General features: G+C 40.2%; 1 protein-coding gene across 1 annotated transcript in view; it reads left to right on the top strand.

Annotated features, from left to right (window-relative positions):
- The first annotated feature begins 6,220 nt into the window (after positions 1–6,220).
- ZNF629 (zinc finger protein 629) overlaps positions 6,221–16,387 on the top strand; it is a 33,651-nt gene continuing 23,484 nt past the window's right edge. Inside the window, exons 1-2 of the mRNA XM_021008600.2 lie at positions 6,221–6,448; positions 7,888–7,944. Of these exons, the coding sequence (XP_020864259.1) occupies positions 6,236–6,448; positions 7,888–7,944 (270 nt within the window). The 5' untranslated portion in view covers positions 6,221–6,235. The remainder of the gene's footprint in view (positions 6,449–7,887; positions 7,945–16,387) is intronic.

Genomic DNA, 16,387 nt, shown 5'->3' with positions numbered 1-16,387 from the left:
GAATACAAGACCATGGCTTAGTCTTACAGGAATAACATCAAGAATACTGAAGCTCAAAATGAATTAAGGCTGACAAGGAAAGCTAAGATGGAGATGTATACTAGACTATAATATGGTTAAATGGATTAAAATAATCATTAATAATTCCATATCAACTTAAAGGGAAGACTTTGGTTGAATGTCTCAGTAATTTGTGCTTTATTCACCTTGTACTGTTTAATTTTTTTTTAAATCAATGACTTAGATTTCACAAAGCTGAGCAATAAATCACATATTGCATGACAGAGTCAGTTTCCCAAAAGATCTAAATAGCCTGGACAATTGGGTTAAATGTAATAGGATGAAATTTAAGGAATTAATGACATATCACACTTGGGCTCAAAAAATCAATCTCACATATTTAACATGAAGTATGAATTACTGAATAGCAGTTATTGTGGAGAAAGATTTGTGTTTTAGAAAAATGCAAGCTTAATATGAGTCAATGGTGTGATAGGACATAGCCTAGAAAAGCTAGTATGTTAGACTGCACTGAGAAGCCTTTCCCCAAGACTGGGGCAGTGATAGTTCCACTGCACTCTGCCCTGGTCAGACCACATATGGAGTATTGTATTCAGTTCTGGGTACTACTTTTAGGAAGGCAGAAGGGAAAGGCAAGGGAAGGGAATAAGCACTGACAGATATTGCCTATTATGTACCAGGCATTATGCTAATTGCTTTCACAAATATCTCTTTTGATCCTCACACCAGTCCCAGGGAGGTAGATGCTATATTCCCATTTGACAAACGAGGAAACTGAAGCAAAGAGAGGTTAAATGGCTTGCCCAGGGTCACACAGCTAGTAAGTGTCTGAGGCTAGATTTGAATTAGAGTCTTCTTAACTCCAGGCCTATTGCTTTATCCACTGTGCCACTAGCTGCCTTTTAGGAAGTCGTGACGAACTACAGATCGTCCAAAGCAAAGTGACCAGGATGGTGCAGGGCCTCAAGATCATACCAAGATTGACTGAAGAAATGGTCAAGCTGAAGGACAAAAGATTTATGGGGGAATATAATAGCTATCTTCAAATATCTAAAGGGCTGTCATGGAGAAGTTGGTTTAGACTTGTTTTGCTTGGCCCCAAAGGGTAGAACTAAGAGTCACGGAGAGAAGCTAAAGAGACCGACCAAGGCTTGATGGAAGGAAACACTTCCTAATGCTTTATGCCATCCCAGAGTGAAACAGGCCAACGCAGATGGACTGGACAAGTGATCCTCTCTGGACCCCAGTTTCTTCCTCTATAAAATGAGGGGTTGTACTTGATAAAGCAGCTAGCTGGCCAGTGGAGAGAATACCAGGCCTGGAGTCAAGAAGACCTAAATTCAAATCTGACCTCAGACACTTACTAACTATGTGAGCCTCAGCAAGTCTCTTAACCTCTCTGTGCATCAGTTCTGGATCTGGAAAATAGAGATAATAGCACCTACCTTCCAGAGTTGTTATGAAGATGGAGTTAATCATTGTTAGCACAGTGCTTGGCACATAGCAAGAGCTATGTAAATGTTAACTATTATCATCATTATTACTAATTACTAAGGTCAATTACTTCTCTAAATCCAAGGTGTTATGAAAGTTCTTAATTTGGAAGGGGGACAGGATTAGGAAACAGGAATGGAACTGCATAATTGGACCCTTTTGCACACTGTCAAGTACCTAGTTGACTCAAATGTTTGCTGCTTCAAGAATATTACTGCTTTGGGGGCAGCTAGGTGGTGCAATGGATAGAACACCTGCCCTGGAGTCAGGAGTACCTCAGTTCAAATTTGACCTCAGACCATGTTGACTTGTGACCCTGAGCAAGTCACTTAAACCTAATTGCCTCCCTCACCTCCATCCCCCCCAAAAAAGAAAAAATAAGTAGATATTGGATAAGTGGGACAATTTAAAAAATTTATTTATTTTTAGTTTTCAACATTCACTTCCACAAGATTTTGAGTTCCAAATTTTCTCCACATCTTGCCCCTCCCCCCACCCCCGGATGGCATGCATTCTGAATACCCCTTTCCCTAATCTGCCCCGCCTTCTATCTCTCCCCTTCTTCTCTTATCCCCTTCCCCTTCTATTTTCCTGCAGTACAGGATAGGTTTCTATACCCCATTTCCTGTATTTCTGATCTCCCAGTTGCATGTGAAAACAATTTTTTTTAACATGTGTTTTTAAAACTTTGGGTTCCAAATTTTCTTCCTCCCTCTCCACCCACCCTCACTGAAAAGGCAAGCAACTTCATACAGGTTATACATATATAGTTATGCAAAACACTTCCATAGTAATCATGTTGTGAAAAACTAAGTATATTCCCCTTAATCCTATCCTGCCCCCCCATTTATTCTATTCTCTTTTGACCCTGTCCCTCCTCAGAAGTGTTTGCTTCTGATTACCTCCTCCCCAATCTGTCCTCCCCTCTATCATCCCCCTGCTCTCTTGTCCCCTAAGTGGGACAATTTTGAAATATGTAGAACTTGTTAGCTTCCTCTTTAAAAAAAGCAAGTAGTATGGAGTCTTACAGTTTCCTATACAGTCCTCTTTTTGTGTTCTGATGTGTATATGGAAATGCTCTTGTTTTTGGTTTTTAAGTTCTGAATAAAAACCAGAATCTGTGTGCTTAGAAAGAGACAACTGTCTTTATTGTCTCTCCCCTGGATCAAGTAAGAGCCTCTTAAAATGGCCCCCTTGGTTGAGTACTCTATCTCTCCAACCCATTTTCCACATTGTTACACCCTTAATATTCTGAAAATACTACTCTGTAACTTCTCTGGTTAAAAACATTCAGATAATCTGAGGTAGCAGAAAGATGGGAAAAAATTATGTGCCTAATGACTGGAATGACTGAACAAATTATAGTGTATGAGTGTAACAGATTATTATTAAACTGTAAGAAATTAGAAATTAGAAAAATCAGAAACATGGGAAAACTCTAAAGAACTGATAAAACTGAGCTAAGCAGAACCTTGAAAACAATGTACATAACCACAACAATGTAAAGAGAAAAAATCCTAAAATTCTGTTGAACTCAAATGAATAGCAATGACCAATTTTGGTCACAAAGTAGAGAGGAACAAACACACTACCTTTCTTCTGCTGCTAGGTGGCACAGTGGACAGAGGACTGGGCCTGGAATCAGGAAGTTCTGAGTTCAAATCCAACCTTAGATACTTATTAGTTTTCTGACTCTGGGCAAGTTACTTAACCTCTGTCTGCCTTCTCCCAATATTGTTGATAATATTTGTAAGGCACTTATCACAGTGCCTGGCACATGGTAGGTGCTTAATAAATGTTTCTTTCTTTCCTTCATCTTGGTAGAGATGCAGAGTACTACATACACTGTCCGATACAGCTATTTTGCCTGTTGGGTTTTGTCCAAATTTTTCTTGTTAAAGGAAGAATTCCATGAAGGGGATATAGTGGGAAATGAAAAAAGATCAAAAATAAACACTAGTAATTGAAGGGAAAGAGTGAGCTAACTATAAGAGCAGAATGTTACATGGCCTGTCAATCTCAATGTTAGATGGTTTTTGTTATCTGCTGTATTCTGAAGAGACAGTACTGGTTGTGGGAAAGGGTATTTCTTATTAAGAAGGGACACTGGACTTTTTTTTTTTTGGATACATTTTGTTTTGAAGGAATAGTAACTCCTCAATGCATATAACTGTGTAGAGAATAAGTTTTTTATCTTGATATTTAAACTGCTCTTCAGTCTAATGCCAATGAACCTTTGTAGCATCATCTCACACTATTCCTCTTCACATACTCAACATTTATTCAAAGCAACATTACAATAACATTTACTATGTGCTAGGCATGTGAGATAGATAAAATATGACACAGAGTCTGCCCTTGAAGAGTTAAAATTTTAGTAATACAGGAAGAATATGAGAAGAAAAATCAGAGAGGTATGAAAGTTTCATGGAAAGAGAAATTCCATGTGGCTGATGGGATAGAAGTAGGCTTCATGGAGAATGGAGCACCTCGGCAAAATTTAAAGGAATCGCCCCTCAACAAGAAGTGATGCAGAACAAATTTGTGCCACCATGGGGAAATCATGCACAAAAGAATGGAGGTAAGAAAGGGGGAGATCAAACCCAAGCCAGATCTAGGAATCCAGTTTGGCTAACACATAAAAAGTCTATGGAGGAAAGTCATATGAAATGACCCAGGAAAATCTGGCTAGGACTAGCACACTGAAGGCCTTGAATGCCAAGTTTAATGTTTGAATCAAGGCTTGGATTAGATCTTCCCCTTTCTGACCTCCATTGTTTTTGTACACACTGCAATGGTTTGTGTGAGAAATAACTTATTTGGACTCAGGAGGGATGAAGTTAAAAGCTCAGTTTATTACAGAGTAGCAAAAGCAGGCATCCTATGGAATAGGCACATCGACCAAAGCAATAATAGTTCACTATCTCTAATCCCTCAAAGTCCCTCCTCTGTTTCTTCATTGGTTGAGTACTCCAGAGCTTACAACCTTCCAGCAAACCTATTACATATCTACCCCTTCATATGCTCTTCCTCCCTCCACATGCATTTATTCCTCCCAGAGGAGAAGTCAACATTCATGAGCTTATTATGTAAGAACACTCTAAACAAAGCTTAACCTTTGTCCTACTTAACTGACTGCTAACATCAAAACAGGATTAAGACCTGCTGTTACTTAGTTACTCTTCTAGCTGTTGCTCTGATTTTATGGAAACAAACACTTGTTCTATCTCTCAGTTTGCCATTTTCTTCTCCAGCTCATTTTACAGATGAAGAACTGAGGCAAACAGAGTTAAATGACTTGCCCAGAGTCACACAGGTAGTAAGTGTCTAAGGCCAGATTTGAACTTGGGAAAATGAGTTGTCCTGATTTCAGGTCCAGCACTATCCAATATCTCCGTCCCACAGCACTTCGGTCTTTCTTTGGCCTGATATACAGTGTTTTATCATTGTTTCTTTCATCGTTTCCCTACCACATAGCCCAATCCCTTGGCACACAGAGTGTCTTAATAACATGTGCTGAATTTTATCTTATGAAAATGGTTTTTTTATGCTATCTAAAAATATTATTTTTAAAAAATCTATGAGATGGTCTGGCGTTCCACAGGTCAGTTGTGAAGGAGACCCACCAAAGACCCTTCTAGACGCCAGAGGATATACCACGAGTTCGAAGCCTGGGGCCTCGAGACCACATGTGGCCTCTAGGTCCTCTAGGCCCTGAGGTTCCCCACCCCTGGATACCCTTCACCAGCCTGAGAACCCCTTGGGTTCTTTCTGTCTGCGCAGGCTGGGGGATGCCCTTCTTAGAACACCCATTCCCCCTTAAGATCCTCACCCATGGGACAGGAGGGCTCAGAAGACCACGCCCCTGCCATGGAGAAGCTGACACACGTTGGTTTGGGGCTTGGGAGAAGGAAAACGGGAAAAGTCATAACTTGGTGGGTGGGTTCGAAGGTTCAATGTTGTCCTTGGGGAAACGTTCAGCCCGTTTAAGGTTTTGCAAGATCTCATCCCATCTATGATAACACACTGTCTTAAGACCTTTTACCCCCACCCCAAGATAAACTGGAGCACGCATCAGAAACAACTGGTTTATTGGAATGAATCCCGGACACTTCTCTAGGCTGTAGCTAACTAGCTGGGTGACTCTGCAGAAGTCATTTACCCTCGGCAAGCCTCAGTTTCCCCATCCGCAAACCAAGGGACCCACTTTCTCGCTCCTAAGTTTCGTCTGTTAGCTTTTCTAGTGGAGCCGCGCGGCAGAAGCTCCCCGGGGGGCCGTCCCGCCCCCGCGCCCGCCGTCCGGCGCACAACGCCGGATCAACAGCCCGGCCCGTCCGAGGTGGCCTGAGACCACTAAGCGTGGGGGCTCAATCCCAGCCAGCAATGAACTCTTTAATTTGCCGCCACGCCCCACGTGGGATCTGTTTCCCTTCACCCTGACATTACACCTCAAACACGGGGCAACCCCGAACCAACAATTCGACCAACCAATCGGAGCGCGCCTCGGCCCTGTCTTTTAAGGGCTCCTTCTTTCTGATTTGGCTACCCCTGGAGGGGCGGGTAGCGAAGGAAAGATCTTAGTCAACTGGAAGGCAGAGAAGTTCTTTAGGAGGTTACCTACTCTAGAGCGCCTCGAGCCGTCCCCCCCCAAGCTCCGCCTCCAGGCCCTTAGGCCCATCTGTGATTGGCTCGCGAGGCTCTCTCCCGCCCCTTCCCCGGGATGACCCCGCCCCCGAGCACGCGCGGGTCGGGAGCGCATGAACGGTTGGCTTTGGAAGCGCGAGGCCCGGGGCTGCAGCCGTCGTCGCCCTTTACTCCTCTGCTTCTCCCCGGGAGGCTGAGGTGGAGGACTGAGCCGGGCTGCCAGCCCGGGGCGAGCGCCCCCCGCGCTCTCCTTCGGCCCGGACTCGCCCCAGCCCCTGCCTGCTGTGTTGTAAGCTCCTGGTTGGGGAAGGGGGGCCGGGGAGAAGAAGGGCTAGAGAAGGGATGCCCCGAAAGGAAAACCCGGGCCCCGGGGGACGAGCCAGGTGCTTGGTGGAAGCGGCTGGTTTTCTGTGAAGGGTGGGGGAGGGACGTCTGTGGTGTGATCTTGGTCAAGTCTCTGCACAGCTCTCAGCCTCTCTTTGCTGGTCTGTAAAATGGGAGGAGTAAGTACTCGCGCTGGGTGCAGAGAGAGTGACGTAAGCCTGAAAGGGGCCGTTATTGTTGGTCAGCAAGCAGGTGGAGAGAACAAGAATCACCCATGTAGGTGTAGCACTCACGGTACAGGTTTCCAAGGGTTTCCACATACATAGTCTCACCAGCTGCTAACAAAAGCTCTGTAAAGTAGGCAGGGCACTTACGGAAGAGGAGCCCGGCGCTCAAAGTTGAAATGACTTGTTAGAAGTCATTAGAACCCCATCCAGTCACCAGACTTAGGGACCCAGGCTTGATTTTTCTACATTTGTCGACATAAGCCAGAGTAGATAAACCACTTTTCTATTTCCTGGCTACTTAGCCCTAGAAGGACCAGAATTTAAGAATACCTGGAAAGGTCGAGCACATTTTTAAAAACTCCCTTTTTCCCTGATCCCACCCCATCCCATTCCAATAACTAACCAATAGTTGCCTCCCGATTTTACCTTCAGATTCTCCCTATGAATTCACTCCTGTGATGCCATTCTGATAATGATACTGTCTCTTGTACCACTTTAAGGTTTTACAAAATGCTTTTCTTACATTACTTTTGAGTTAGGCAGTCCGGTCATCCCCATTTTGTGGACGAGGAAAGAGGCAAAGAGGTTCACTAATTTGTTCACATCAGATAACTAATAACAAGTGGCAGAGCTGGAATTTAAACTCGGATTTTAGGACTCTTAAGACTTGCTTCTAGATTGTCAAACATTAGCCGTTAGTCTGGGATTAAAAGGCAACTGCCCACATGGTGGATATAGCTGGTCTTAGAGTCAGGAAGCCCTGCCCCAGGTCGTGTGACCTTGGGCAAATCATTTAACCTCTTAATGCCCCCAGCCAGCTCTCTAAAGTTATAAGCTGCTGAGCAGGTGCAGACTGGTACGGGTATTTTTCTCATTCAGAGTTCCATATGTCAAAGAAATCGCAGGTCTGGCCAAAAAAACCCAAGGCTACTAAGACAGAAAAAAAAGGTATTTTTGTATTTCCATAGTTCTGTGAGTCTGAATAATAGCACAGGTTCCAGCGTGATTTTTCTGGACTAGCTCTCCCATCAACCCTTCTCAGAATTTGAAAACTCACTGCCCCTTAGGATTCCCTGCTTTGGTCTCTATACTCTGCCCAGTTACAGTGTGTGAAATCAGGAAGAAAAGCTCTACAGTCTTTCAGCCTGACTGCCCCCCATTGCTGCCTCATTCCTAGGTCACCTGGGATGGACCTGGGGTGGAACAGAGAAGGAAAGCCCACAGTGGAGTGGAGGTAAGTTCTGCAGTTCCATAGACACAAGGAAAAGTAAATGGTTGTGCAATTGAGCTGTATCTGAGGCTAGGTATGTATGATGAGTAAGTGGCAGGAAGAACACATAAAAGGAGGATAAGGGGGAAAATCTTCCTCCTCCTACTCTTTTGTGCATTTTCCTCTTGGACTCAGGAAAACGAATGGTCTCTAACTTTTTAGTATGGCTGTCTTGGTAGGTTGTCTTGCACAGAAACTCCCCCAGAAAGTACAGTAATGCTTATTTTAGTAATAGGAAAAGGGAAAATTGTAAACAGCATTGGAAGGTTTGTGATTATGAGACAAGAGATCTGATCCTCATCCATTAGATTTCTGGAATACCAAGGGAAATTCCAAAAGCCGTCCAAGTGAGGTACCAAGCATAAGAACTGCTTGTCAGAATTGTTTCTTGTGTTCCTCTCCCACTGCATGTAGAGGCAAGAATATGAATAGATTCTTCTGAGGAGCTACCTCTCTTTTTTGCCACCTTCCCCCCCTGCTCTTAGGATAGTGGAGGTGGAAAATTAATCACTTTAGATCTGAGATACCAAGCAAAGCTGTATACCTTAGGATTCAGGTTGAACACTGAAATGGGAAATTGCTTTTTTGCTGGTGTAACCTGGAAGAACCCTACTGGGACTGGAACTGGAGTACTAGATTACTCCCTTCTCCAATCTGGGGCCCCTTTGTTCTGGACACAGGTATGACCCAGGTATGTGACTGGACCAGGTTCAAACCTAGGGAGGTACTGGCCTCTAGTGAGAAGGGGTAGATTCCTTTTATTCACACTCTTCTGCTTGTCAAATCTTTATCACCTCACCCTGAGGAAAAATTTACTTGCAGCTTAGGTTATGGGTCCAGATTTCCCCCTAAAGGAGGGGTGGAATAGAAAGGTACTCACTGTACAATGTGAATCAGATATGGGATAGATATTTTATTCCCACACACAAAAGCAATGCTAAAAATAGAAGATGGCATGCTACTACTATTTCCATCTTACAGTTGAGGAAACTGAGGCAGACAGAAGTTAAGTGACTTGCCTAAGGTCACACAACTAATAAAGTGTGTCTGAGGTGGGATTTGAAGTCAGGTCTTTCTCACCCCAGACCACTGCACCATCTAGCTGCCATATAACTACTATTATAATCTGCTAGGAGGCTTAAACCTCATTAGAATATATAGTAGTTTGTAGAACTGCTGATATTTCATTTTGGCTCTATACTGTTCAGACAATTCCTGGTACATATCTGCTTGTAAAATGGCCAAGAACAGCCTGTTCTTTCTGAGAGTGTAAGAGACTCCTTACCTGCTGTCATTTAGCACTAACTCAGTGGGATCCAGTACCTCTGGACTTATGGCACTTACAAGGTTGCCTTCAAGTCAGGACACATAGATACACATTTGCTTAGGAGGAGAAAAAGCAAAAGCAGCCTAAACTCAGGCTCAGACTTGCCTAGGTAGATGTCATGTACTCGTGGTTAAATGGAGACCAAGGTCAGGGATAGAGAGAGGACAAGGCCATACTCTGGAAGCAGGCTCAAAATGACTGATGTGATTAGAAACCAAAAAGGAAGAGAGGTGTCATTCCCTTTTAAACATCCACCGAGTCATCAGCTCTTCTAGCTCAATAGGCAATAGGGGAACTCTTCTTTCTCTCAAAGTAGTATAGGCTCCCAAAGCTCCTTATTAAAACCATGAGTGGTGACTCTAAACATGTCCATGCCTCATGGATGGTGCCTGTATTCCAATTTAACCTCTTCTGCACTGGTATGATCTTTTGCATGATGGCATTTGGTCCTCTCCAGAGTTTTTTACCTGAAAAGGTCTTGAAAGACAAGTGGGTGGAGGAGTGTCTGATAAAATCCAATGATCTTTTGAAAATTTTCAACATACTTGACATCTCTGCAGCTATTGACATTTGTAACTATGTACTCTCTTGGCTTCCATGACAGTGCTCTCTGCTGGTTCTTATACTTGTCTGATCACTCCTCAGTCTCTTTGCTGGATCATTATTCATCTCTCATCCATTAATCATGAGTGTCTCCAAAGATTCTGTCCCAGGCCCTCTTCTCTTTCAATATTCCATGGTTTCGATGATTTATTCTGCAAATGACTCCTGAATTTATTGCTGGCTGTACGCTGGACATAGTTACTAAGTTGGCATTCAAACTCAGTATTTCCAAAATTGAACTTAACTGTTTTTCCTAAACCCCTCCTCCAAACTTCCCTGTTTCTAAAGAAGGTACTTATTCATCATCCTTCCAGTTACCTAGCTTTGCAGTTTTGGAGTGATACTTGATTCTTTTTTTCCCCTTGTATGTATTTTGTCTCCAAGTCTTACTGATTTTACCTCCATAATATTTCATATCCCTATTGGATTATTATAGGAGCATAGATTTAGAGTTAGGAAGCATTTTAGAGATTCTCCAGTCTAGCCTCCTACTTTACTGTTGAGAAAACTTAGAGCCACCATCCTAGTTCAAGCCCTCATGATGTCTTGCCTGGATTATTGTAATAGGCTTCTAATTGGTCTTCCTTTTTCTAATTTCCTCTCTCCATTTCATTCTCTTCACAACTATTAAATTAATGTTCTTAAAATACATTCTAAAGGTACCAGATTTAACCATATACCACTTTCCTGCTAAAATCTTCAGTAGCTTCCTGTTTTATCCTTCAATATGATAAAATACAAATTCCTCCCCCTGACATTTGAAGCTCTCTGGCTCCTATCTCCCTTTCCAAAGTCATTTCATATTACAGCCCTTCATTTATTGTAGGGTCCAGTCAGACTAGACTATATTAGCTGTTTCCTGAACTCAGCATTCCATCTGTAGTGTCTATGCCTCATGCATAAACTACTGCCCCATACTGTTTACATCCTAGGGAAAGTGCTGGGATTTTCTGCCTTGTGGAGTAAGTGTGATCACTGTCTTTTGTGGTCAAGACCCTACCTTCTACCAGTCTTGTATGTGAACCTTCAGTAGAGAGTGCTGTCCACGTTAAACATTTAGCCCTCTGGTGCCAGATATTCCCAGCGAGACCCTTTTTTTCTGCCAAAATTAAGTCAGAGATCTTAGACTATGGGTTCCCAAACTTTTTTGGTCCCTGTACCCTTTGGCTGTCATTGAATCTTCCCATACCTCCATTCAGTATGAAGGGAAATAAATTCTGGAGTTTATCATGCATATATATGCCCATAAGAAATAGAATAAAGAGGGTTTTTTAAAAATCAGTAATCTTTATTTGGTATATAACTTTTTTAGTATCACAGAATTGTTAAATGTTCATTAGAACACAATAAAATAAATTAGGGAGAACCCCTGATTCTCTTTTTTGTCAACTAAAACATATATATTCTCAGTATAGTTTTTAAAAGATACCCACATACCATATTCATTTTCTTGTTTGTTTCTTGCTTTGGATTTCATTGAGCACAGGACTGGAATTAAAGCCTTGTAAGCACATTTCTTAAGAATGGCATATGCTTCTTCAAGGTTACACTGAAAATTTTGTTACTTCATTGATTGGAAATCAATTCTGAGTTTTTAGTTATTGTGAAGACCAATTAGCCCATCTTTCACTGAGTTATTGTTTTTATCTAAGCCTCATTAATTTGGTTTTGGTGAGTAGAAATTATTCTTTCAACTGTTTGGTTTTGTTTTTTCAGACTAGGTCTTCCTATCTCACTCAGGGTGGAAGTGCAGTGGTCATTCAAAGGCCCAATACTGTTTAGCATGGAAGCTCTGATCTCTGTTTCTGACCTGAGCTGATCCACCCTCTCCTTTAGCAGGCTGGTGCCCATCCTCAGCACCATATTGGTGCCAGACTTAGTGCATACACCCGTTCATTTTATCCCTGCTGCAGCTCAGAAGTGCATTCAGAAGTTTTGAAGTGGTCCACCAGCTTCAGACTCCCCAGAAGCAGGATTTTAGGCATGTGTCACTAAGTTAGGCTTTCAGCTGTCTCTTTGAAATTTTTTCAGATCCACTATAATCCTCACCATCTCCTTCCTCTCCTTACCCCGCTCATCCTTCTCTCTTTAATCCATAATTTTTTCATTAACAATATTACTTTTGGAATATTTTGATAAGATAATATAGTTATTTGTTAAATTCTTTGTACCCCTTTGACAAGCTCTTTATACCCCTGGGGGTATGCATAGCCCAGGTAGAGAACTTCTTCTCTAATAACAGTATTGTAGATAAGCTGAAGTGTCAAATCCAGATATATCCCAAGCTCATGAATATCCTGATAATTTCAGTTGCTTTTTCAGTTGTATCTAACTCTTCATGACCCCATTTGGGTTTTTTTTGGCAAAGATACTGGAGTAATTTGTCATTTTCTTCTCCAGCTCATTTTACAGATGAGGGAAACTGAGGCAAATAGGGTTAGGTGTCTTGCCCAGGGTCACTCCCTCATTAAACAGAAGAGGAAACTGAGATACAGAGGTTAAGTGACTTGTCCAGGGTCACATAGCCAGTATCTGAATCAGGATTTGAACCTGTTTGGACTTACAAGTTCAGAACACAAATCATTATGCCACACTGCTACATAGGCAATCATTGGTCCCAGTAGGTAGCACAGCATTTTAAAATGTCAACCTTGTTGAAAATCTTTTAATGGTATTAGTATGTTTTAATATCAAATATATGGAATATAATTCTCTCTGATGATTCTGATTTTATAGACGCTTGGGTCACCATTATTCATAATAATTCTGATAGTATAGTACTGTGACTGGCACAGGAGAAAGCTGGGAGTGATGCCATGACCTATCATGGAATTTTTTTTAGAGAGATCCTTATCTGCTTCCTTTCTTGTCATCTGCCAATTTTTCTGACTATTCCACTGTAGTCCATGCCTTTTGCCATTTCCTTCTCCCTTATTCCCACCTTCTTCTTCTCCATTCAGTTAGGATCCCTCTATTTTCTGTTTTTCAGGTACTTGGCTTTTATAATTGATCTGTTCATTTACTAATCAACTATAAAATTTCTATGATCATTGTTTTCACATCACCTAGTTTGTCTCTAGTTTATATCCTCAGAATACATAAGTAAACTTGTTCCCTTTATCTTAATTTTATTATTATTTTCAATTCCAATTTCTTATCCCCTCAATTTCCAGTTCTTTGCCACCACAAAAAGAGTTGCTATATTTTTGTACATATGAGTCTTTTTCCTTTAAAAAAAATCTTCTTGAAGTTTAGACCTAGTAGGCTATAGTTCCAAATTGTTTTCCAGAATAGTTGGACCAGTTTACAGATCTACCAGCACTGCATTAATGTACCTATTTTTCCATATTCCTTCCAGTATTTGTCATTTTCCTTTTCTGTCATGTTAGCCAATTGGGTGGGTATGGGGTTGTACCTCAGAGTTGTTTTAATTTGCATTTTCCAATTATTAGTGATTAAGAACGTTTTTCCCCCCCCAATATGACCGTTGGTAGCCTTGAATCCTTCTTCTGAAAAGTGTTCATATCCTTTGACCTATTCAGTAGGAATAGCTCTTATTTTTATAGATTTGGTTCAGTTCCATATATATTTTAGAAATGAGACCTTTTTAAGAGAAATTTGCTGTAAAAATTGTTTCCCAGTTTGGCTGCACTGGTTTTATTTGTGCAAAAACTTTTAGATTTTATTTAATCAAAATTATCCTCTCATAAACCTTTTTGTATTTTGTGTAGTCATGAACTTTTTCCCCTATCCAATAGATCTGACAGGTAATTTCTTCCATGCTCTCCTAATTTGCTTCTGGTTTCAGCCTTTATGTCTAAATCATGTACCCATTTTGACCTTATCTTCATATATGTTGCAAAGTGTTGGTCTGTGCCTAGTTTATGCAAGATTACTTTCTAGTTTTTCCCAACAGTTTTTGTGAAATAGTGTGTTCTTGTCCCAATAACTGGGATCTTTGAGTTTGTAAAACATGGGTTACTGTGCTCATTTGCTTCTGTATATTGTGTATCTAATCTATTCTATTGACCTACTATTCTATTTATTATTCAGTATGAAATTGTTTTGATGATTAGTGCTTTGTACTGTAGTTCGAGATCTGGTAGTGATAGGTCCCCTTCTCATTTTTTTTCCCCATTGATTCCCTGGATATTCCTGACCTTTTGTTCCTCCAGATGAGTTTTGTTACTATTTTTTCTAGCTCTATAAAGTAATTCTTTAGTAGTTTGGTTGGTATGGCATTAAATAAGTAAATTAACTTAGGTAATATTGTAATTTCTATTATATTGTCTCAGCCTACCCATGAGCAATTGATATTTCTCCAGTTATTTAAATCTCTATTTGTGTGGAGTGTTTTGTAATTGTGTTCATGTAGTTCCTGTGTATCTTGGCAGGTAGACTCTCAACTACTTTATTCCGTCTGTAGTTATTTTAAATGGAATTTCTCTGGAATTTAATGGAATTTAAATGGTTTTGTTGGTAATATATAGAAATGGTGGTAGTCTGTGTGGGTTTATTTTATATCCTGCAACTTTGCTAAAGTTGTTCATTATTTCAGCTAGTTTTTTAGTTGACTTTCTAGGGTTCTCTAAGTATACCATCATATCATCAGCAAAAAGTGATGGTTTTATATCCTCATTTCGGTGCTTATTCCTTCAATTTATTTTTCTTGTTTTATTGCTATACCTAGCATTTTTAGTACAATACTGAATAATAATAGTGATAATGGACATCATTGCTTCACCTCTAATCTATTGTAAAGGCTTCTGTTTTATCCCCATTACAGATAATGCCTGCTCTTGGTTTTAGATAGATAACTACTTACCATCTTAAGAAAAGCTCCATTTATTCTTAGGCTTTTTATAGGAATTGATTTTGTCAACAGCTTTCCCTGCATTTATTGATATAATCATATGATTTTTGTTGTTTTTGTTATACGTTTCCTAATGTTGAGCCAGCCCGCCATTGCTGGCATAAATCCCACCTGGTCATAGGGTATGATCTTTTTGATACATTAGTGTAGTCTCCTTGCTTAGTGTTTTATTTAAAATTTTTACATCAATATTCAGTAGGGAAATTGGTCTGTAGTTTTCTTTGTTTTTGCTCTCTCTGATTTAGATATCAAAACCATACTTGTCTCATAGGAATTTGCTAGACCTCTTTTAACTATTTGCCCAAACAGTTTAAATAGCATTAAATTGTTCTTTAAATATTTGGTAGGATTTACTTGTAAATCCATCTGGTTTTGGTTTTTTTTTTTCCTTGGGGAGCTCAGGGCTTGTTAGATTTCTTTTTTCTAAGATAAGGATATATAAGTACTTTATTTCCTTTTTTGTTAATCTGGTCAACTAAGTTTTTTTGTAAATATTCATCCATTTCATTTAGATTGTCAGTCTTATTAGCATAAAGTTGGGCAAAATAGCTTCTAGTAATTGCTTTAATTTCATCTTTATTGATTGTGCATTTACCCTTTTCACTTTTGATACCAGTAATTTGGTTTTCTTTTTTTTTAAATCAAATTAGCGAATGGTTTATCTATTTTATTATTTTTCCCTATAAAACCAGCTTAGTTTTATTTATTAATTCGATGTTTTTTTTTTTACTTTAAATTTTATTAAGCTATCCTTTGATTTTCAAGATTCCTATTTTGGTGTTTAATTGGGGACTTTAAATTTGTTGGTTTTCTAGTTTTACTTCCATTCTCAGTTTGTTGATGGCTCCTCTTTTTTATTTATGTAAGCATTGTTAAGCGCTATTAAGGGATCCCCCTTATCTTTTTGAGTTGCCATGTTTTCAGAGCATAAAATTTCCCCAAAGTACTGCTTTTGGCTGCATCCCACAAATTTTGACTTGTTGTCTTGTTGTTGTCATTACCTTTAATGAAGTTACTGCTTGTTTCTATGGTTTGTTTTTTGACCCACTCCTCCTTTAGGATTAGTTATTTAGTTTCCAATTAATTTTTAATTTATGTTTCAAATGCCCTTTATTGAATGTAATTTTCGCATTTAATATTTGTTTTTCTGCGTTTTTGAGGTTTTCATGCCTAATATGTGGTTAATTTTTGTGAAGGTGCCATGCACAGATGAAAAATAGGTATATAATGATTTCTTTTTCTTTTTTTTGGTGAGGCAATTGAGGTTAAGTGACTTGCCCAGAGTCACACAGCTAGTAAATGTCAAGTGTCTGAGGCCAGATTTGAGCTCAGGTCCTCCTGACTCCAGGGCTGGTGCTCTATCCACTGTGCCACCTAGGTGTCCCTCTGTATTTTTTTTAAGGCTCTGTTTGTAGATGTTTCTAAGTCATTGCCTTTGTCTTGTGTCTTATACTTCCCTGTCACCGTGGTAGCTTTTTATGGTCAGGTTCTTTGTTGTTGTTTGTTTGTTTTCTACTCTGAGCTTTATGTTAGAGTTGAGCTCTGCTCATCTTTGAGGGTCAATGGTGATGGGGGGATGTTTGGTCTGAGTTTTCACAGTTCAG

The sequence above is a fragment of the Phascolarctos cinereus genome, unplaced genomic scaffold, assembly GCF_003287225.1.
Source record: "Phascolarctos cinereus isolate Bilbo 61053 unplaced genomic scaffold, phaCin_HiC Scaffold_4;HRSCAF=312, whole genome shotgun sequence".
NCBI lineage: Eukaryota > Metazoa > Chordata > Mammalia > Diprotodontia > Phascolarctidae > Phascolarctos > Phascolarctos cinereus.
This window is presented reverse-complemented; position numbering and strand designations above follow the sequence as displayed.